The sequence below is a fragment of the Poecilia mexicana genome, unplaced genomic scaffold (genome assembly GCF_051168715.1).
Source record: "Poecilia mexicana isolate PSO_F unplaced genomic scaffold, ASM5116871v1 scaffold_7, whole genome shotgun sequence".
NCBI classification, from domain to species: Eukaryota; Metazoa; Chordata; class Actinopteri; order Cyprinodontiformes; family Poeciliidae; genus Poecilia; species Poecilia mexicana.
Window position 1 is genome coordinate 30,643,699 of NW_028263376.1, and position 22,269 is coordinate 30,665,967.

The window sequence follows — 22,269 nt, forward strand, 5'->3', positions numbered from 1 at the left end:
TCTGCCTTTTCTGAGTCAAATGATCTGCTGCCATGGAAACTAAAATAATGCAAACAGATCAGCGCACGTGCAAATGTAAGGTCATGTGTTTTGGAAACAGAAGCAGGGAAGAAAGCACCGACTTCTTGGGTTCACGATAGGAACTGCAGAGATGCTACATGTGCAAAATGACATTTTTAAAAGACTGTGGAAATAAATTACATTGTGGAGGTTTTGTATTTGCATTCTTTTTATTTTGGTAAGTATGCCGTCTTCAATCTTTTATTGATTAAATTGTTTTATTGTTGCTGATTTGTGGTCAGCAGAAATGAAAAGTGTAACAAAGTTAGACTGACTAACCTCAGCAATATCCTTTAGTGCTGTCCACCAATTCACTATATCTCACAACAACTACAATACAATCTTTATTAAAACACCCACTGACTGTAATTTACACTGACCATTTGCTGTAATGTGTTAGCTAAGCAAACAGAAGGAGGTTATACACACACACCTGAAGTCACTGATAGCACATTAATGTGTTTTTTTGTTGTTTTTTTTCTGGAGACAAAATGTCATATAGGATTAAACCTTCGAATGTTTTATGCTTAACTTTATCACAAGCTTCACATTGACTGAAGATTTCTGAATTAACTCACTGGGAACTCCGGAAACAAGGCGAAGAGGTCGAAGCACGCGAAAGGCTCTGAGGGCCTTCACGTCAAAGCCCCCTGGTTTGCCTCCAGTCTGCCCACCAGAGTCAGCGTCTTTGGTTATCATTTCCAGGACAACACTGAACAACCTGGGTATAAAGTTACATTAAATTCAATTAAATTCAATTAAATTAAACAAGGGATGGAGAGGTGAAAAGGGTAAAATGGCTATGATAGAGAAGAGCGGTGACACCAAAAGAAGAACTGCAGCTAAATGATTAAAGAACATGTGCCACAAAGCAAAGAACACAGCTTGGGATCGTTTTTGCATTTTGTCTGTTAGCATGCACCTGCGTGAGGCATACTGTGTACACTTATGGCCAATTCATATGAGGCGTTTGATTGCTGTCAGACATTTTATTGTAATTAGAGAGAAACCTGTGAGGGGGAAAAAAAACTCTTCTAGGTTTAAAGAAAACATTTTAAGTATAAATCTAACAGGCCCATCGATCAGTTTATTTATATGTTATGTATGTCATTGCTTATTTACCTTTTTTGATTCACAAATCAGCTGAATTTACACTTAAATCCCACATGGTGGTTTACCCACAACCTGTAACTCTGTTCAAAGCTGTGTGTGCGTGTGCGTGCGTGTGTGTGTGTGTGTGTGTGTGGGGGGGTGTGTGTGTGCGTGTGCGTGCGTGCGTGCGTGCGTGCGTGTGGATCTGCATCTGTGCACATTTATGTAACTGTACATGTGCCCAACAATTGTTGCCATCTGGACAGGAATTTGTACAAATAAATGTCTAAAAGGTACTTTGAAAACCACCTCTTGCTCCGGGTCTTATGGTGTGTTTTTCTGCCAGCTTTGCATAACTAGAGACGTTTAGCTTAAACTCAGGCTGATTGAACGGGGAGAATCTGAGCTTCCGCATTGAATTTCAGGTTCTGGTTGGATGTTTGGGGTTATAACTGTTTGTGTGTTATATTTAAGGATGGAGTAATTTAGAGAGAATGTGCCTGCTGAAGGCTCTGTGGATGACGCATAAATGGCAGTGACCTTACCCCACAATGACGATGACAAAGTCCAACATGTTCCATCCGTTTCTGACATAGGAGTTTTGGTGCATGACTAAGCCATAGGCAATAATCTTCAGAAATGTTTCTATTGTAAAAATGATCAGGAAGGCATATTCTACTGTTTCCTGCAGAGAGAGAGAAAAAAGAACAGGAGAAACACGGGTCAGGGTAGTTTCTGAACATCAGTGTTGTTTTCATTAATAATGACAATAAAAATTATTTAGCTGACGACCCTTTTTATCATGAGGATGACGAGAAGATGACAAAAAACAACATGGCTCTGTGATGACCAAAACAGGACAAGGCGAAAATGTTTGTGCGTAATCTGTCAAACTTCAGGAAGAGAGGAAGCAAGGAAGGAAAAACGCGACAATTAGACAATGTCACAGGGAATAATGTCTAGAAATATAAATATTTCTGCATCTAGAAATATAAATATTTTCCAATCTTTCCCAAACCTAAAAATATGTAACCAAATTCAGACTCTTCCATGCATCTCAAGATTGTGTGGAAACAACATTTTACTGTCTGACCTTCATTTTTTCATTGTCCGTTTTATTACATCGGTGTTGTTTTCTTTTTGTTTTTTGTTTTTTTGTTTTTTTTTTATCTTTTTCCCAAATATTAACTGTCTGTTTCAAACCAGAAATCAGAAAGTTAGCAAGCTGGCAGGTAAAAGGCACAAAAAGACAAATGCATTGTTGATCTGAAGGACACAAAGCCGGCACAAAGAAGCACAGTTACAGCAAAGACACTGATGACTTCAGTGACACGCACACTAACTTCACACCCACTCTCACAGGCTGAGAGTCTTGCAATGGTTTGGAGACTCAAAGCTTCTATCAGAAAGGCATTGAGCCAACGACACAAACACATTCACAGAAGGACTGGAGCTGCATCGCAGAAAGTGCTGTTCAAGTTTCAGATGCATAACCATCAATTTCTGTAGTTTAACCGGATGTCACGGGTTCACGTTCCTCTTCTGATCTAGTAACTAATTCCTGTAATGAACATCGAGATAAAGAGCCACTTCCAGATACTCCTGCATCAAACCATCGACCCTTTACTCAAAGTCATAAAGAGCAGCACTTAAATGCTAAATGGGGAGATTATTTTCAAGAAGCTGATAAGGCGTCAATTGATGACAAGACATTTTAATGGAAATTGATTATAACCGGGTAAATACAGTTTGTCACTAAATATAACTGGCTTAAATTGCATTTTCACATCTTGTCCCTTCAATTCAGTGTGGACTTTTTGTAATAAAAAAGCCTTTCATGTACACTTTTATTTAGTCTGTATATACTCTGCGAGAGATTCTTCAACGTTTTTTTATTATTATTATTTTCAAAGAATTTTTTTTTTTTTAAAAAGCAACAAAGTAATAATCTCAGAGAATGTGAAACATCTTTTTTTCTGAAGTGACAGCCAAAAAAAAAGTGCAAACCCCATTATTCAACCCTCATTGAGAAGAACAACTCAGCGGCTGTTTAATAATTGATTTCTCATGGGTGACTGTGTGTTTGACTCCTAAACGTTTACTAGCATTAACTGAGCGTCGCGCCACTGCAGCGGCTGGGTGATGACCTGTGAAGAACAACATAATTCAGAGCTGTTTCACACTGATAAGAGCCTCAACCGTCTGCCTCCATTCGGCTCAACGTTCTCCCTCCATCCGCTTGTTGTTTACAGAAGACTGAAATGTCCATTCTTCTGCTTGTTGAACAGCTGACGGTCAGTGCTTGCGCGTGTGTGTGTGTGGGTGTGTGTGTGTGTGTGTGTGTGTGTGCGCGTGTGTGTGTGTGTGTGTGTGTGTGCGTTTGTTTGTAATACGTTGTGGGGACGATTTTCCTGACATATACTACATTGTGGGGACTAATCGCTCCTCGTGGGGACCGGAGCCTGGTCCCCACGTGGGGAAACCCTGTTTTTGGGTCAGGGGTCAGAGTTAGGGCTAAGGTATGAATTGAGTTTTGGGTAGGGTTAGGGTTAGGTATGTGATGGTTAGGGTTAGGAAAAGGGTAAAGGTAAGGTTTAGGCTGTAGAAAAACAAAACAAAACAAACGTGTGTGTGTGTGTGTGTGTGTGTGTGTGTGTGTGTGTGTGTGTGTGTGTGTGTGTGTGTGTGTAGGTGTGTGTGTGTGTGTGTGTGTGTGTGTCTGTGTGTGTGTGTGTGTGTGTGTGTGTGTGTGTGTGTGTGTGTGTGTGTGCGTGTGTGTGCCTGCATCTTGAATTTGTAAAGCTCTGGAGACAAATGTGACAATGCAGCTAGATTGCATTACTGCAAAACTGTTTGCATTTCATTTTTTCCATTACTCTTGTTTCCCACTGCTGAACTGGATCAAGTGATGATATATTTATTCAGGGGAGAGGGGGAATCCCACATTGAGAAATTGATTTTTTTTTTTTCCATGGGATCATGTGTACCACTACCGCTGGCATCGTTGCCGATCAGACTTTGAATGATCCCCTTCCAGCAACAGAGCAGCATTTGTCATTTTAGCTTTTACTTTAAAGTTATTTACTGTAATTACATGCAGATAAATAAAATCCATAGAGTTTAGTATGCAAGTTACACTTTTTCACCCTCAAACTTTACACTTTTAATTCTGTGACCCATCTTTTCAGGAAGTAATTTGGTTTCTAACTTCTCAGCTCAGGAATCTTCATACTTTGCTGAGGGATCATTAAATCCATGGCATGGATTTTATAGGTGTAGGCAGATAGATAATAGTTTTTCTTTTTTCCCTCTTTGTGTGTTACAAACCTCATGATGGGATTAACATGCATGACATGATATTATATAATATTATTAAAACCTTTACTCTTCACAACGCCATGGGGATATCAGGATGGCAGCGTGAGAGAAGCGCAAGCCTGGAGCTCTTTGGTTATGTGTTCATTTAAGCTGACGTGATGAACACATGAACAGAGAGACAGACTGACGGAGCTCCTGCTTTCTGTGTGTTTCAGTTCCACGTGAACTATGCCTCGACAAAAGAACGATACCCACTGTGTTTGTTTCCCATGTCCTGGATCAGTGACAACCGTTTCCTCTGAGGTTGTAGTAAAAATAACGTTGCCATGGAAATCAGGCTTGTCTTGTGTGTGGGCAGAGAAAGAGACTTGAAATAATCAAGTGAGAGAAACTCAAGACAACTGCCCTTAATACAGCAAACTCCTTCAGCTAAATGCAAGAGCGGCTCTCCCACTGAATGACCAGTCCTCTCATCTCGGGGATTTATTAGTCTTTTGTGGCTTCTGGTCTCATTCTGACTACAGGTTTGACAACTCTTCTTGTTAAATATAGATGAAAATGGTTGGTCTTCTGGCAGACATCTGGCTTCTGTAAATTATCACTAAGACTTTATTCTGTTATAAACTGGAAGATGCTGAAACATCAACGTGTGAAATGAAGAAAGGAGCAACAAGCGCAAATGAGATTTGCAGCTCAACATACTGATAGGCCAAATGGCTTCTGGAGCTAAGTGTGTAGTCAGGTGTGATGAAGACTCGGCTGTTTGGCCTCAATATGAATAAGTTTATGTGGAGGAGTCAAGGTGAGGCTCTTTAAACCTTGGATCGCTGTTCCATCTGTCAAGCATGGTGGTGGCAGCATCATGCTGAGGGTCTGTTTTTTTTATCACTAAGAAAACGAGCTATATGTTCTTCAACTTCACCTCAAATCAGCAGCTAGATGACTGAAATGTGAACACTGAACAATGAAACAGGACAATGACCGCAAACATATCAGAAGAGGCTTGGGACAAGATAAAGCAACTACTATAAAGTATTATCTTCTGGAACAAAACACGACCAAACTCTTTTGAAGTTATATGAACTATTATAAATTACACATATTATTTCTAGTACAAAATAGATTCTCGCTGCAAATAGATGTCAGATTTTCAGATAGATTCTTGTCAGATGCTTGTTGATGGTTGGAAGACGTGCGAGTTTTCTCTACGACTTGTTAAGTGACATTTAACCAAATAAAAATGGAAAATCCACAATGATTTCAAACTTGTGCATCCAATTGTTGCCTTCAAAATTAATTAAAATGGCATGTTGCAAAAAGAAAATGTTCCACAATGGAAAGATGCAAAATCCGAACATCTTTCAGGGCAAAGAGGAAATGTCAGATCAGTGCTCTACCTTTAATCCTGGAGACTGCTGGTAGACTGAAAACAAAAAATATCACAAAATGATGCTAGTAGAGTGTTTTTGTCTTATTTTGTTTCATTGAAAATGGTAGATTATGCTGATATTATCCGTCTGTGCCATGAATTGTGGTTGAAGAATGGTGAGGATGGAAGCGGTGGTGATGGTGGTTTTAATGATGAAATACAAAATACAAAAATCCAGGCAGCACAGGCGAGCAGAAGGCTAGGAGCTCAGAACTGGGAGCAACTGGAATAACTCAGAAAAACAGGCACAGGGGAGACACAGGCTGACACGACAACAGGACCCGACAAGGAGCAGGGAACACAGGTGGGACTAAATACACAAGGGGAAATCAGGGAACTCGAGACGCAGCTGAGACTCAACTGAACTCAGAAACCTAAATTAACACACAGAAAAACCAAAACCTTACAGTCTGCTCTGCAGTTTCTCATGGACTCAGTCATTCAGAGCCAGATGCCACCGATAACAGAACACGGCTCAGACACTAAATGAGACACAGCTTAATTAATTTCAGGCAGAACAGTGTATCCTGCGAGCTCGGAAATCCTCTGGTTTGGAGGTGGGACAAGATCGTTGGGTTGACCGAGCTAAAGCTAAAATGAACTGGAGGTTTCTGAGCACAGAAAGGAAGTCAATTCTCAACTTTACACAAGTTTAAAACTCGATGCCAATCCGCTTCATATGAAATGAGTTTGAGTTTGAGATTCAGTGCTGCTCGGTTCCATTACCAAATGATTTTACTGTGTTTCAGAGATATGAATGAAAGCATTTATGTTTTTAAAGCTTGTGGACATATCGCTTTCATACAAACTAAATAAAACTGCATCCGATAAAACGCTGAATTGAAGTGACAAGATGTGAAAATGCTATTTAAGACTTTTCCTCTTGATGTCATAACCACAAAACGTTGAGTATTCAGCTCATCTGATATTTGTTGACATTTTAAGATGTGGATTTTCAAGTAAGAGTTCCCTAAATCCATCTTTAAAATGAATAACTTTCTAGGTAATAAACTGATAACTAAAAAATCGCTTAAAATTTTCCAAAATATCCCTTGGAAATTATGACAGGCGCCTACACGAATGTTCAAAAAAATGAGTTTGGTTCATTATAGACCTAGTTACAGAGAAATATATTATTAGAGCCAAAAAAACATTGATATAATTTTCACTCTTTATTGTCCTTCAACACCAGGAGGACCAGTTTTCATCAGTTCGATGGAGACGGAGTTGGATGGTACGTTTCTCACAGAACATCATGTGTGTGCAGCCAGAACGCAGTACGTAAACCCAGTCATTAAAACCCAAAATGGTAATTAAACTCTATCACTGTCGTCTCCAATAAAGACATGATGATAGCAGCAGTAGTGAGTTGCTTGTACTCTGCAAGTGTCACATTATGTTGTGTGAATCTTTGCAGTTTTACAAACAAGTGAATCTTTTTGCGCTCCCCAGGCTCTTATGACTAACTAATTATTCAAAAGAAGGTTTTATTGGACATTTTTCCTTCACTTATCTGAGATTACAATGACGTTGTGCGCACAAATAGCTTGAGCAGTTAGAAACCTTCCGGTAATAACATGAAGATCAACAACACTGAGAACATGGTAAAGCGGAGCCTTTCAAAATGTGCATTTCATTTAGCTTAAATAATCCATAAAGTTATCAGCGATGTTTATGTGCGCTCAAATGTTTCTCAGCACTAAGCTGAACAATTTTTTGCTTTTCTTTTTAAATCAGATTGAAGGACAAAAGCTCTTGGTCAACTTCAGTCCTTTCAGTTTATGTAGACGACCTTCCCTAAGATTTATGCAGACGTTTGTAATGCCGTGTGGCTCTGTATTTGAATAATGAATTATGCTACAGCAATATGCCTCATTTATGTAAAATGTATGAGCAGTTTTATAAAAAAAAAAACATGCCAGACAAATCCATCAGGGAAGAAAATGAGCTCAATTTAGAGGATTTAAAGGCTTTAAGTAAAATAAACATGATACGATATGCCCAGCTTCCTCTGTGAAGAAATAATAATCAGTATCTTCATTTTGTTAAATAGATCCAATTTCATGAAATCAAACATTAAGCGACACAAATCCGGACTCTTAGTTACATATAATCTGACATCACTGCTTTCAGAAGCAGGAAGTGTGTGAGAAAGAGTGACTGGAGGAGACAGCGGTGAATGTGTTAACCGCACAGCTGCTGGTCTGCAGAATTTTATTTCTTTTTTCCTCTCTAGGTTTGCAGGAGATGGCAGTGCATGAACATTAAGACTGCAATGCGAAAAACGGTCAAAATGTCATCCTAAAGCAGGCCAACCAATCAAGTAAGAGCTTCAGAGATTCTTAGCCAACTGCATCCCTCCATCCATCCATCCATCCATCCATCCCTCCATCCATCCATCCATCCATCCATCCATCCATCCATCCATCCATCCATCCATCCATCCATCCATCCATCCATCCATCCATCCATCCATCCATCCATCCATCCGAAGGCATCCTAACCAGAGCAGTTTTGATTTCTCTTTAGGAACTATAAATGACAAATACATTTTCTAAATAAACAGAAAAAATATCTACAGTAACGACACACTTTTGTAGTAAAATATAACAATGATTTTTCAAAAACACTTCAAAATTCCTAACTTTTCAGGGCATGTGGTACAAACATTCATACAGAGCATCACAGCAGTCGTGGTTGAAATTACACCGTTACATCTGGGTGCCCCGGGTCTAAAGCCCAATAAACGAGGCGAAGATTATATTTGTCTGCTGCATGTTCCACAGACTGTGCGCTCAGAAGATGTCTGCGTGGGACAGATTATTGCAACCAGAGAGTGCCGACAATATTTATGCAATAAAACCAAAAATGCCATGATTGAACTTTAATATAGTGCCATGTTGCTTAGCAAACAAAAATGAACATCGACAGCCACCAGAGACAGAAAACCATCAAAGGGATATTGAAGATAAATCACAAAACAGCAGTCCTCGAAGATCCTTTACATCATATAAAACACATACATTTAACACTCTTTATTTGTAATATTTTAAGACTGGGCTTTTACATCGGGTTCTCTGTGGATTCCCGCCAATAACGTCACGGGCCTGATTACAAACATGCTGTTAAAAACCAGCAAAACTTCTGCTGCACTCAAAACTTATTTGAGAGTGACTGTGCATTTGTGTACAATCGATCCAGAAGAAAAGCTGCTGCAGCCCCATGATCATCATGACTAACCTACCTAACAAATCAGCTGGGAGCATCACAAACACACACACACACACGCACACAGAGCAGTGACACGCTCAGTCGATGTCACCTCCCTCACTGATGTTAACATGAGCTGACATAACGCTCGATGCGGTGTGGCTCCAGTGTGTCTGGTTTGTGTGTGTGCTCAGTCTAACCTTCATCAGCCTCACCCAACCCAACAGGTACTCCAACACAACATAATGCAGTGACGGCATCAGGTCACGTGATGTAAACAAGACATTATTACAAATTAACACAGTTTTAAAGCATCAATAAAAACTTGAATTTTATCACTGAATGCAAGGAAATAATCAATAATAAAGAGCACGGTAGAGTCAGATAGTGCCTCGTTTAGCTTTGACTTTAAGGACGAAAAGACAACCGGAAATTATTTAGGTCCGATTGTTTGTGGAGAAAACTTCAAAGCTCCGGTTCTCTGAGAAGAACAACATCTGAGATCAGCAACGCCTTCAAAATAACATCGGTTGGCAAAACTGCTCATCTTCTTCTGATAATCATCATCATAAGGGTTTTCATAGGACAAAGCAGTTCAGCGTTTGTGCATGTCGTTATGAGGGTGCAAAAGTGAGAGTGTTTGTGTGTGTGTGTGTGTGTCAGAGTGTGTGCTGTTGTGTGAGCCATGAAGGTGAATCAGCCAGGCAGCCAGAAGCAGGCTAATCAGCCCCTATTATCCTGTGTTGCCTTTGGTTTTAATGAGATTAATGGGGGCAAGGAAGGCTCAGGATGGACTGCTCAGTGCTTCACAACACTGCCAGCAAATGATTCACTGATATCACCATTATGGAAGACATATTACGCCCCTACTTCACAAGATGACACCATTTCCTGAGGTCCTAATGTAATCTCAGTGACGTGGTGAAAATGTGACAGGATTGCATTATCTAAGCTGTTTTAATATCACCTCATCAGCCACTTAATACACTGATCAGACCGACTGTAATCCTCTATTAAAAGTGAGCTACCTATTTGAGAGATTTCTGTAAGTTTAGTTGTTTTACTGGCTAAAATAATAATAAAAAAAACAGCTGCTTATAAAGATATCATTTATTATATAACAAATGTTTAATTACCATTTAAGAAAAAATTATAAGTTCCTAAAAAAAGATAAATAAATACTTGAGAAATTAGATTTTGCAGTTACTACTAAAGTATTCAGCATTTCTAAGAAAGGATGTAAATGGCATAATGAGAAGCATTGTAGCAATGAAGAGAGTAGGTGCTTCTTAAAGAGACAGAGGCCAAATTTTATGGCGTCAAATTACAAGGTCAAATTTCTTTGAGTCTTATTTGATATGTGAAGCATTTTTATAACAACTGAAAGTAACAGTTAGTTGATTGTGCTTTAACCAAGTAACTATAATTACAGCATTATGAAACTATGCCTGAAAAATTCACAATACTGCTTCTTTAAAAATTGTTTGTTGAAGATAGAATAGAATAGAATAGAATAGAATAGAATTAAACTTTACTGTCATTGCACATGCCACATGTACAAAGCAACGAAACGTGATTTCCAACCATCCAGAAGTGCTTCTTAGCAAGAGAATACAAATATTACAAATGTATAAAGAAAACAATGAGAGAAAGGTATTCCCTCCACTATAAACTGAGAGTACCACGTTTCTCATTTCAAACTATGGAACAAACCTGCCTGGATGTTTTCAAGCCTAAAGGCTACAAACCTATTTGATTTTGAGTTTTTGGGATGTCTTCAGACACCCTTACATCAGCTTTTATTTTTAATTATGTCAGTTTTGGTGCTCCATATGCCTACTTTATTCTGTATTTTTGTGAATGACTGTAGTACATGGGGTCAATTTAGCTACACATTAATTATCACAGCCTCTCTGTAAATTGCACCCACAACATCCCCAACTTAATTTATTGAAGCTGTTTTAAACAATCAGAGGTGAATGTGAATGCATCACAGTCCTGATCAGCTGATCTCCCATCTGCACCAGCAGCTGGGAAACAAGAAGTAAGCATAGGTTTAGGGGCAACAAAACAACCTGCTGACGATGTTAAAATACAAACAGTGACTAACAGAACTAAATGGGAAAACAAACTTTATGAATCCAGTGACAAATACACAACTGTGAGTGCAGCAGTAAGCGAAGCGTTGACCTACTTAAACTCTGTAATGAGTGATTTCAAAATACACCGTGGGAAGATCCCAGATAGTGAGTCTTTGTTGTTCAGACACTCAGATGTTTCATCGTTATTGAACTGTACTTATTGCTTTTTTTATTCTACTTGTTGGAGCATTTTTTTTCCCAAGACATTCTTTCTTCTTTCTTGAAACAGAGGGTGGATATAAGATTTATAAAATCTAAACTTAACAATTATACATTTGTAAAACACACTTTGACAAAACATTTATTCTACAGGAACACTTACAAAAAAAGAGGTCATTTTGATCACTTTTTCCAGACATTATGACGCCTGTCAATGTATTTATGATGCCTGAATGAAGCCTGTGTTGAATTATTCTACACTGAACAGATATTATTTCAAAAGCACTTTGTGATTCACAAAACATTTCTTGATAACGTCGTTAAAATCTTCTCCCTCATTCTTGTCAACGCGATGTCATGTACCATCTCATCTCACACACAACGTGTGTGTTTATGTCAGATGAGACTTTCGCAGCTGATCTGTCAACACCTTAACCAGTACGCTAAGAACAAGAACTGCGAATTATCACTGTGCCATTTTTTTTCAAGCTCTGGAATAAAGAAGAAACAGAGAGAATAGAAAGATGTGATTAACAGCGTCAGTTCCCCACCTCTCTTCTCAATTTCCTGACCTTCACGTCTCTTCTTGCTTCTCTTAACGTTTCTCTTTTTTTTATTCTTTTTATCTCCCACAGACATCTCCTCTGCAAAACGAGGTCTGTCCTCAGATTAACAGTTGTTATAACATGAGCAGACAGAGATTCGTCTCCGCTTGATAATTATCAAGCCACCGAGTCGTGGCTCAGAATCCCTTAACGCGCATCACTGAAAACGGCCGCGTAATGTGCAGAACAGTACATTCCGTGTAACAAGGAAAGCGCGCTGTCGAGTCTATTTTATCAGCACATCTCTTTGAGTCAGACTCAATCTTTTAATTGAAATTAATCAGGAGCTTTGTGTTCTTGAGCTTTCCAGCTAGATAACCTGCTTTTCCAGCTTCTTCTTTTCTTTTTAAATATAGTAGTAACACGTGAAATAAATCCCTTTAAAAACTCTTGTGTTTGGTTTAAGGGAATATCTACATAACTACTGTCTGTCAGTATTGAGATGGTGCATCAGTCGATCTGGCTTGATAATGCAGCAATAGAAAAAGCTTTATTTCCCCTTTGTAAGGTTAAGATGTTGAAAAAAAATTAGTGTGTAAAGAATATGAAAGAGAAAACAAAGAAAATAAAAATAAAAATTTCATCTTTCTCATTGTCTAGGGATAAACACTCGGCACTGAGTTGGTCTTGCTGCATGCTAATAAGAAAGTCTTGGAAGAGATTTACTGGATATGATCATTTTAGTCAACTTTTCAGGCAGAACCTGTTCCAGCTCTGTAAGTCTGAGAATAACTTTTTATTTACCACTTCCAAAAACAGCAGAAGAGATTTAGTTTGCCAAAACTAAAGCTCCAAGACTTTTTCTCTCTGTAGCAGCATAAAGACCATTTGAGTCACATGAGCTTGTCCACAGAAGAAGGTGCCACCATCACACCATTCCTTAGGAATACAAACATCATGAGCTTTTTACTATCAGGGCTTTTATAAGAAAACAAGAGCAGCTTAAGCAGTCATTAGACCAAGAAATACCTCTCAGGGTACAGAGAAACCGAGAACAAAATCACGTCATTCTGTTCTTGCACATCATCACCTTGACACATCATTTGGCAGAACTTTTTTGTGCAGTGGGAGAGACGCACTGTACAATTAAGCACAACTTTGGGTTCATTTTTCACACATAAAATCCCAATAAAATATATTTTACTTTGTAGTTCTAGGAAGAAGAAATGTGTAAAAGTTAAAACAGTATGAAGAGCTTTGCAAGACACTCTAGCTCAGTGATTTTAAAGCTTTAAATCTATGAGGACACTGTCACTGAGTTTTATCTTTCTTGGACGGACGGATGGACGGATACTAAATTCATCCCCAAGGGGAAATTTAAATATTCAGTAGTAGCGCACAGAAATGCATCTACAGACACATAAAGTAGACCAATTAGCACACTATAAATGTGGTATTTGAGTGTACTAAAAGACTAATTGACCAGAGAACAAAATATGTTCTCAATCTACACTAACAACAACCACTTGTTGTTAGTGTAGATTCCACTTTCCTGTCTAACCAATGCAGCAACAAATGCAGTCATTTCCACAGAAGATAACAGCTACCAACAGGTTTGAGTCAACAGAAGAGAGGGAGGAAAAAAAAAAAACATCAAGCTAGTGGGCCATCAGAGAAAAGATTAACTCTGACACTGGCCATGCAACTGTCAGATGAGGTCAGGATCAGACGTAACGCTGCACTGCTCAGTAGTAGTGATGATTAAAGCATGTACACGCTGCATGACGAAATGTTTAAAGCAGTCCACAATTACTTGAATGCTGTTTCTTCCCATAACAAGATGCAGAATATTGAAAGTTCATCAGAATATGCTTTGACGCTTTGCAGCAGACATATTTCAGAGACTACAACTGCCTCACATTAAAATGTCTCCACCAAATAAAGCTGCAATTACAGATCAATTCTTTGGAGGAGGCAGCTTTGATCAACTTCTGTTGTTACACTAACCTGATAACCTCCTCTTGCTTATATCTGGATCCTCACTAACAACATTCAATTAAGTCACTTAATTTCCAGTATTACTTATTTTCTTCAAATCAACTTCTGTCCACATTTGTATGAGCTCAACCTCTATCCTGTGTTTTTCTTTTCCAATAAACCCTATGCAGTTGTAGGTGGAATCTATTTTTAGTCGTGGATGTTCATAATCCGAATGTCCAAACAGTGAGCATGGCTACAAATACAGTCAAAAACAGCCAACAGCGGCAACGCTGACCACCAAAACCTAATCCAGAGCTGGAATTAGGACGAGCACAGCAGCAGCATCGGTGTAATTCTTCACTATGACACATAAACAGTCTCAGATGTTTGACGTAGTTTTACCAGACCCTGTGTTTAGGTAAGAAGGCAAATTCAAAATTGAATGACTAGAAACAGAGCACAGACCCTCTCAACTAGAAAATACACACAAAAATGTGAGAATTTTACATCATAGATATTTTTTGTGATGCAAATCTCAACATTAAGGCATCTAAATCTCTTTATATATTATTGTTATACTTATTGATGATACAAAGTAACAAAGACATTTCTTAATCAAAAGAAATGTCATTAATAATTTACATCAAACACTGACATTTTTTAACAACCACAATCAAAACCCACTATATTCCATCATGATTTTTATTTTATTTTTTAATTTTTACTTAATTTTGACTTTACACTCCAGGAATCCAGCCTATATGTAAAAGTGGCATAAAGAAAGCCATATCTTTAAACAAACCATGTAGAAGAGAAAGCAGGTATGTGGAAGAAATGAGCAAACTTACTAAACTTCGCAAAAACTTAAATAAATAAACATTTTGGCTTACATGCAAAATGCAGAGTGGAGAACAAAAACTAACATTGCACATCATCTTAAAGAAACTAACACCACGTTACAAACATGGTGACGGCAAGAAGTCATTGAGTCATTGAGGTTTGTGGCAATAAAATGCCAGGATGTAAAGCCTTCTAGCGGATTCTGTATTTAGGGAATAAAGATATTACAACTTTCAGCTGAACATCCTTAAATTCCCCTTTACTTTATTTCTGTAGCTTCACACCTACAGCCCTACCTTCATCCTCCAACATGCTAACTAATTTTTTCACTCCGTTTTACGATCACAGACCAGTTCAGGGGCTCTTTCCACCTTTCAAGCTACTCTCCAGTCCAGTCTGACCACTGTCCAGTCCTTTGCGCTCTTTTCTTAATATCCAGTTGCAGTCAGTATGCCTCTCCGCACCTTTATCTCCCCTGTTGAGAGCTTGCTCCGTGGACACTCCACTAGTCTCCATGGCCACAGTTGTCACAGCAGCAGGCTGTGCTGTATGTAAAACTAGGTAAAGGAGGAACATAATGAATATAGAGATGCAGGTTTTTCTCCAGACAAAAAAAAATACAAGGTCCTAAAAAATCTAAACCGAATGCTGTGATTTATCAGCTGAAGCTGCCGTCAAAGACACAAGAACATAAAGTATCGTATAGATTTATGACAGTGGAACAAATGTGCTGCACTGTCATATATGGCAAACAAATGTGCTGCAGTGAAGTAAGTTCTTTGTCTGTACAGCGAGGCATCCTGACATCAAGAAGGAAACTGGTTTATGCTGGAGATTTAACTTCTCATTTGTCCCACGAGCCATAAACCTGCTTAGCTGTAACAGATAATCTCCTCATCACATTTCCTGACCCTCCAATCTACGGGCTACTTTTATTTTTCATTTTTGACAGCTTTGTTTGCATAATGTCCTGTTTTCATTTCAGACGGGACGTAAAAATCTCCCTCCAAGAAGGTGAAAAGACTGAAAAGGAACTAATAAAATGTGTTAACCAATGATGTAGTTAATATTCTGTGTGCAATAAATATGAGTTATTCTTAAACAGTGGCAGAAAGTTTGTATTATAATATTACACCATCAACAAAAATATAGGCTTTGGTTCTCATTTCTAAAAAATAAAAAAATAGGCAGTCTTGCTGAGGTTGGTTTGGACTGTAATCTCTTTGGTCCTAAAATATTTTTTAATGTATGATCTTTTTTTTTTTTTTAGGCCTCTAATCTTTCACTGAAATTCAATATGAAGAGCTTGTAGTCTGCACAAATCAATTTGGGTCAAGTCCAACAGGACACTGATTCCGTCACTTTTTTCTGATGCACAATGCCGATAACGCTTAGTGGCTGATTTCGAGGAAAAAAAAAAGTGACCTTTTAAAATATCAGGTGTTCAATCTACAGTATGCGCTTGTAAGGCTATGTATTTGTGTGGCTCGGAGAGTGTGTTTATGTTTGTGGCCCATATTTCCTCCAGAGGCTGCAGTCTCTTGGCAGTTGGGTGCTAAGCAGTAAGTCCTGCAGGCCTCCTGACATCTGGGCATCTGTCACCCTGCAGCCTTAAAACCTGCAAAGCCCCTGGGCTCCATTTGCAAAACACAAACACTTGCGTAACATTAAAACATGCACTCTGAAGCTGTGCTGTGTGTCTGTGTGTGTGCGTGCATGCGTGCATGCGTGCGTGCGTGCATGTGTGTGTGTGTGTGTCCATGCTGTTTATTAAAAAATGCTCTCAAATGAAATCCAAACATGTTTAGTGTTTTATGGCCACTAATTGATTCAAAATATGACCTTTTGCTCCTCAAGCTGCAGATACAGAAATGAGTATTTTAATCACTAACCTCTGTGTGTTACTTCCTGTTCTTTAAGGTCAAATGAACTGGGTTTTTTTTTTTTTTTTGCACGGAGCCTATGTTTAATATGCCATAATGATGAAGAGGAATGACAGCTCAGAGAAGGAAGGAGATGACTCACGGTGATGGTAATGAAGCTGTATTATCATAAATGTCCAGAAGCTGCTTTACAGTAGCTACATACACACTCGCACGCATAGACATTCACATTCACCCACACACCTAGTTGTAAATCTGCCTCTCTGAGGACAGTAATTACAAAATCGATCCCTGTAGTCCGCTGTCTTTACCTTAAGTATGAAACACAGAGCTCTGCAATCTGAAAAAAGAACAGAATTTTTCATTATCTTGCCAAAAGTAAGAGGTCACTGACCTTCACACACATGAACTTCAGTGACATCCCGTTCTTAATCCATGGGGCTTAATATGATGTTGGCCCAGACTTTGCTATTATAACAGCTTCAACTCCTCTGGGAAAGCTTTTCACGAGGTTCATGAGTGTGTTTTAAAGGATTCCAGCCGTGCATCCAGAAGGACATTTGTGAGGTCAGACACTGATGTTGGACGAGAAGGCTCAACTCATCCAATTCATGTCAAAGGTGTTTTGTCAGGTTGAGTTCAAAACTCTGCAATCTAGTTCAAGTTCTTTCCCAGAAAACTCACTTATTCATAGCTTTGTGGACAATGTTGGAACATAAAGATGATTTACACAATCTGTTCTTACAAAATGTAAAGATAGTGTCTTCCTAGAACCTCAAACTACTCCTTCAAGAGGAGAATGATAGATAGCATAAAACATCATGTGGAGATGCTTTGCCTAAGTTCAAAAGACTAAACTTCAGATTTCATATTTCATATGGTTCTTCTCTGGGCTTTGAGCCTTCTGTGTCAGTCGTAAAAACAAGCTTTTTATGATGCACTAAGAATGAACAGGAAAATCCGGACTGTAATGAGCGACGAGGTTGTTATGAGGCTGTACCAGAGCAGTGAGCAAACATCAACTCAGTCTCACAACAACATGTGCAAACCTGCATGAAAGCCAAGAAAATATATAAGTCCATAATGTTGGTTGAACGTTTTTATGCAACAAGACTTGATTAAGGGCTAAACATAAAAAGATAGATATATGCAAAGTATTAAATTACTTGGTTTGCATGATTATATTCCAGAAACAATAAAATGTGACCTTCATAACAGGAACCAAACTTACTACTGAAGTATTGAATATTAAATATGGTTCAGCACAAAAGAAAGTTAATCAAAAGATTTTATTTCAAATTTACTGTAAAAAAATGTGTGTAATATATATATATATATATTTTAATTATCTGTAAATTTCCGACAAGCCAACTGTGACAGTTCTGTAGCAGTGAGCTTAAGGTATGTTTGGTTTTTATCTCACTCAACATCCTTGTCACTGTCACTAAAAGTGTTTATTATACAACCAACGAGAATTAATACACACTTTACATAAATGGCATGTACCCTTATGTTTTCCATTTCAAAGCGCATTACAGGCCATGAATGAATTAAAGTCATGAATTAATGATAAAAAAAGTTCCTAATACCAGTATTTAGTTTAAAAAGTATGTTCTTATTTCAAGCATATCATGTTGTAATAGAAAGGGACCAAAGCTGGAGCGATCTTTTCCATTGCCTCTGTGTCCAGACTGCTGGCTCATTGTTATTTTCCAGTTTTAATAAATCAGCCCTGATGTAGTCCGTGCTTTCTGTAGCTGGACTTTATGGTTACTTAACTGGTGGCATAAACAATCTATTTCTAGTGTGTGCATCAGTTTCACTTATGTTTACAAAGTTAATTTGTTATTCAGTACTATTACTCTCAAAGACAGAGGTTTACCAGACAGATAAACCTGAGATTACCTAATATATTTACACAAGATTCATGCATGAACCTTTTTCCCTGCCTGTGGTGTGGCAACTCGGTAAACATCTCTTTCTTTCTGCCTAACAATCCAAACACACACCCTCTCTCACACACACACACTCTTCCCCACACAAACATAACGTGACACATGGGCAGTGAGTGATCTTTAGCAGAGCAAACCAGCAGGGTAAATGAGGCCTTAAGAAATCAGATGATCTCCTTGGGTCCTAACATCGGCTATTCTGTGATGCAGTATGGGCTTCAACAATGGAAATATGTATTTATTAATTCAGCATATTTAATGAGAAATATTGAAACAAGTGAGAAAAATGATTACTTATCTCAGCTGCAACAATTTAGCTCTACCAGTGTCCTTTATAGCCCGTTTGGCACATCTTTATATTCACTCACATATTTAAATTTCTTGTATCTGTAGGGTAGAAAACACAAATTATGAAACATATTGTGTTCTGTCTGAATTCAGATGGTTGTAACTCTGATAAGATCAGTTTATGTGCTGAAAATGAGTAAAATGAGGAGTAAAGACGGGGAACCAAAATAAACTGAGGTAGTGTCTGTGTGTGTAGACTCAAATTGAACAAGACTTTGTGGAGACAGCAATTCTTCTTCAGGTTATGAAAAATACATATAAAAAATGATAATGAAAAAAAAAATCTTCTTCAAGGTTTGACATAAAGGACAGCATCCTACCCAATGTCTGCCATTTCTAAAAACTTGCAAAACTCCAACATTTAATTGTTTTACTTTCCTTTAGTGAAAAAAAAAAACTACGCTATGGAATAAATGGAATTTTTAACATAATCATATGGTCATAATAAATAGCATCCCTGACTAGTCCTATAAGTTACATGCAACTGAAGTACTTTAGGTTATCCAGAGCTTTAAAAATATTTTCTTTAGTAATCCATGATTCCTTTTTTCCATGCTGTCAGAATAAGACAATAAAAACTCTTTCTTTGTCTCAAAATGTGAAAGACAAGAGAACACAATTAAGGAAGGCAAATGTGTCTCTAACTTCAAAAGTAAGACAAAAAAACGGAGATTCTCATAAGCGCGTCTACATCTAGAGTTAAAACAAAATAACTGACTTTTTATACCCATTAGACAAGCATTTCTTTGTAGGCACACAATGGTAGAAGAATTACAAATACACATTACATTTTGCAAAAAATAAAATCTCACCTTCCTTAAGGTTCTGAGTTTAGGCCAGGTCCAACAACGCAACCATGCTGTGTCAGAAGTGGCAGTATTACAAAGTCCCATGTAAACACAAGGATGCTTATATGCGTACTATTTTATAACTTGCAGCTTAGGGAAGATTTAGCCTAAATATGACACAATTCACACTCTCCCATCTACATAAACACATCCTTCATTACATCCACCTACACATATACTTCATATAGACTCAAACACATAATCATGATACAGTATATTACCAAAAGTATCCTCAAACCATTGAACACAGACATTTTAATCTCTTCCTTGGCCACAGATGTATAAAATCCAGCACATAGACATGCTCCTCAGGAGCTCTGTGAAGCTCAGCATGGTAATAAGATACGACGCCTCCTGTTTAATGAGGCAAGCTGCAAAGTATTTCCACTACTTCATATTTAAGACAACTCTTAGTGGTACTGAAACAAAGTGAAAGTGATTGAGAATGACAGCAACCCAGCCACAAAGTTGAGAGTCAAGTAAAATCAGAGTGTAAAAAGAATTTCTGATTGTGTTTCAAGATGTTTGTAAAGTAAAAATAATACAGTTTATTGGCTTCACTGTGTTAATGGCAATACTATCTGACCCACAGGACATTTAAACTCCCAACCTTGTTATTGGGTAGTAAAAAGTTTTACTGCTACTACACAAAAAATAGTGCTTTAAATGTACCTATTTTGTTTGGGGTTTTTTTGCTTTAAAATATGTATTTATTCATTATCCGTATTTTTATGCCAGTATTTTAAGTTAAAAAAAAACCCAGAATTTTTCGTTACCAATGCAGATTATTCTAAAACAAGATGGAAAACATAATTTTATTTCAGCACCAACTGCTCACACCCACCCTTTGTTCTCATATTTATTCACAGGTTTATAGCACTTTACAAAAATAATTTAGCATCACATCCGGTGCAATGTTTCCCACACCAATGTGGAAAATGAGAAAAGAAAACACTGGCGTCTTTTTCCTCTGCATTCTTTCACAAAGAACACTTTTAATCCTAAAACTGCATTCTACTGTGAGGAAGAAAAGAAAACAGCAGAAAGAAATTAATAATCATCGAGTCAGCTGCAATGACCTTTCCTGGGTTCAGAGTGAAGTACGATCTTATTGCAGAATTGAAGACAGAAATAAATGCAACAACTTGAAGTCGCTATGCGGTCTGTGATGATCCATAATTGCTCAGGCCTCACAAATCAAATCTCTCCATCGTTCTTTACAACACATTCAGCCTCTCTCACTCACTCTGTCTCTCACACACACACACAGAAACGCCACGTGATCAAAAAACTGCTGCTTTACTCTCATTTCCCCTGCTCTCTAAACCTTTAATCCCTCATGGAAAAAAAAAAGAGTGATGCAACCTGACTTTCAACCCTCAGATTTACAATAAAACAGACAAAATTTGAACTTTGGGCAAATGCACATCAGTGTGTGTAGACTTGGGCTTTCTGTTATATATGAAAGAGGCAAACAAGCTCCAAAAGACAGAAAACCTACACATGATCCAAATCTGTGTGGGCAGATACCAAAAAAAAAAAAACAGTTTTATACTTGTTTTTTCTTTTTTTACGAATGGAAACCTCAAACATTCGGTGCTTTGCCTTTTTTATGCACATATACACACACGGCAGAGGAACTACTGTTTGAGAATAAGAAATCACCCCACAGAATAAGACAATTTATTTGTGAATCACAATCAGGAAATGTAAAAAAGTGACATAAAGTGAATCTTTCAAATCTTTTTTAGGATGTACATCTGAAAATTATACAAGTGCACAATTAATTAACAGCTATGACAGAGGTTATAGATGTACTCTGAACTTTTGCTATATAGTGTCTGACAACCACAAAGTTATTTATAGGTTATTAATTACTTTTGAAGATTGCAGATGAAAACTAATCTTTGTGTTTATCTCTGGCATATTATGTGATGTGCGTTGTCCCTTTTAAAATAAATAAACAACAACAAGAAGCTCTGGCCAGATGAGATCAAACTTGAACTTTTTGTTCAACATGATCAAAGCAGTGTGTAGTAACATCCTGGACACACAACCCCTTGGTGGTTTATGATGGTGGCAGCAACATGCTGTGCAGCTGCTTTCTGCAGCAGGGATAAGGAAGCTGTTCAGAGTTGATGGGTAAATGGAGGAAGCTAAATGAAGGGCAACAAAAATGAAAAATAAAAAACCACTGTTAGAGTCTGCAAAATACTTTAAACTAGGAGAGAGGTCTGTCTTTCAGGACAACAGTCCCAAAAAGCCAGCGCTCTGTTGGAATGACTCGGTCAAAGTCTACAGCTAAGCCAAACAGAGAACCACTGGTAGTAAACACTCTCCATCCAGTCTTACGGGGTTAAGGCTGCTTTGCAAAGAGCAATAGAAAAAAACAATCCACTCTCCAAGTTGGTAGAGACAAACCCTGAAAGACTTTCAGCCGTCACTGTAAAAATATTGAGTCAAG

At 38.0% G+C, this 22,269-nt stretch overlaps 1 protein-coding gene across 2 annotated transcripts in view; it reads right to left on the reverse strand.

The window, feature by feature from the left end:
• cacna1db (calcium voltage-gated channel subunit alpha1 Db) overlaps positions 1-22,269 on the reverse strand; it is a 72,113-nt gene that overhangs the window by 36,383 nt on the left and 13,461 nt on the right. For both annotated transcript variants that reach the window (XM_088007449.1, XM_088007448.1), the window contains exons 4-5: positions 1,698-1,837; positions 639-781 (exon numbers count right to left, since the gene is read on the reverse strand). In XM_088007449.1, coding sequence (XP_087863575.1) covers positions 639-781; positions 1,698-1,837 — 283 coding nt within the window. The remainder of the gene's footprint in view (positions 1-638; positions 782-1,697; positions 1,838-22,269) is intronic.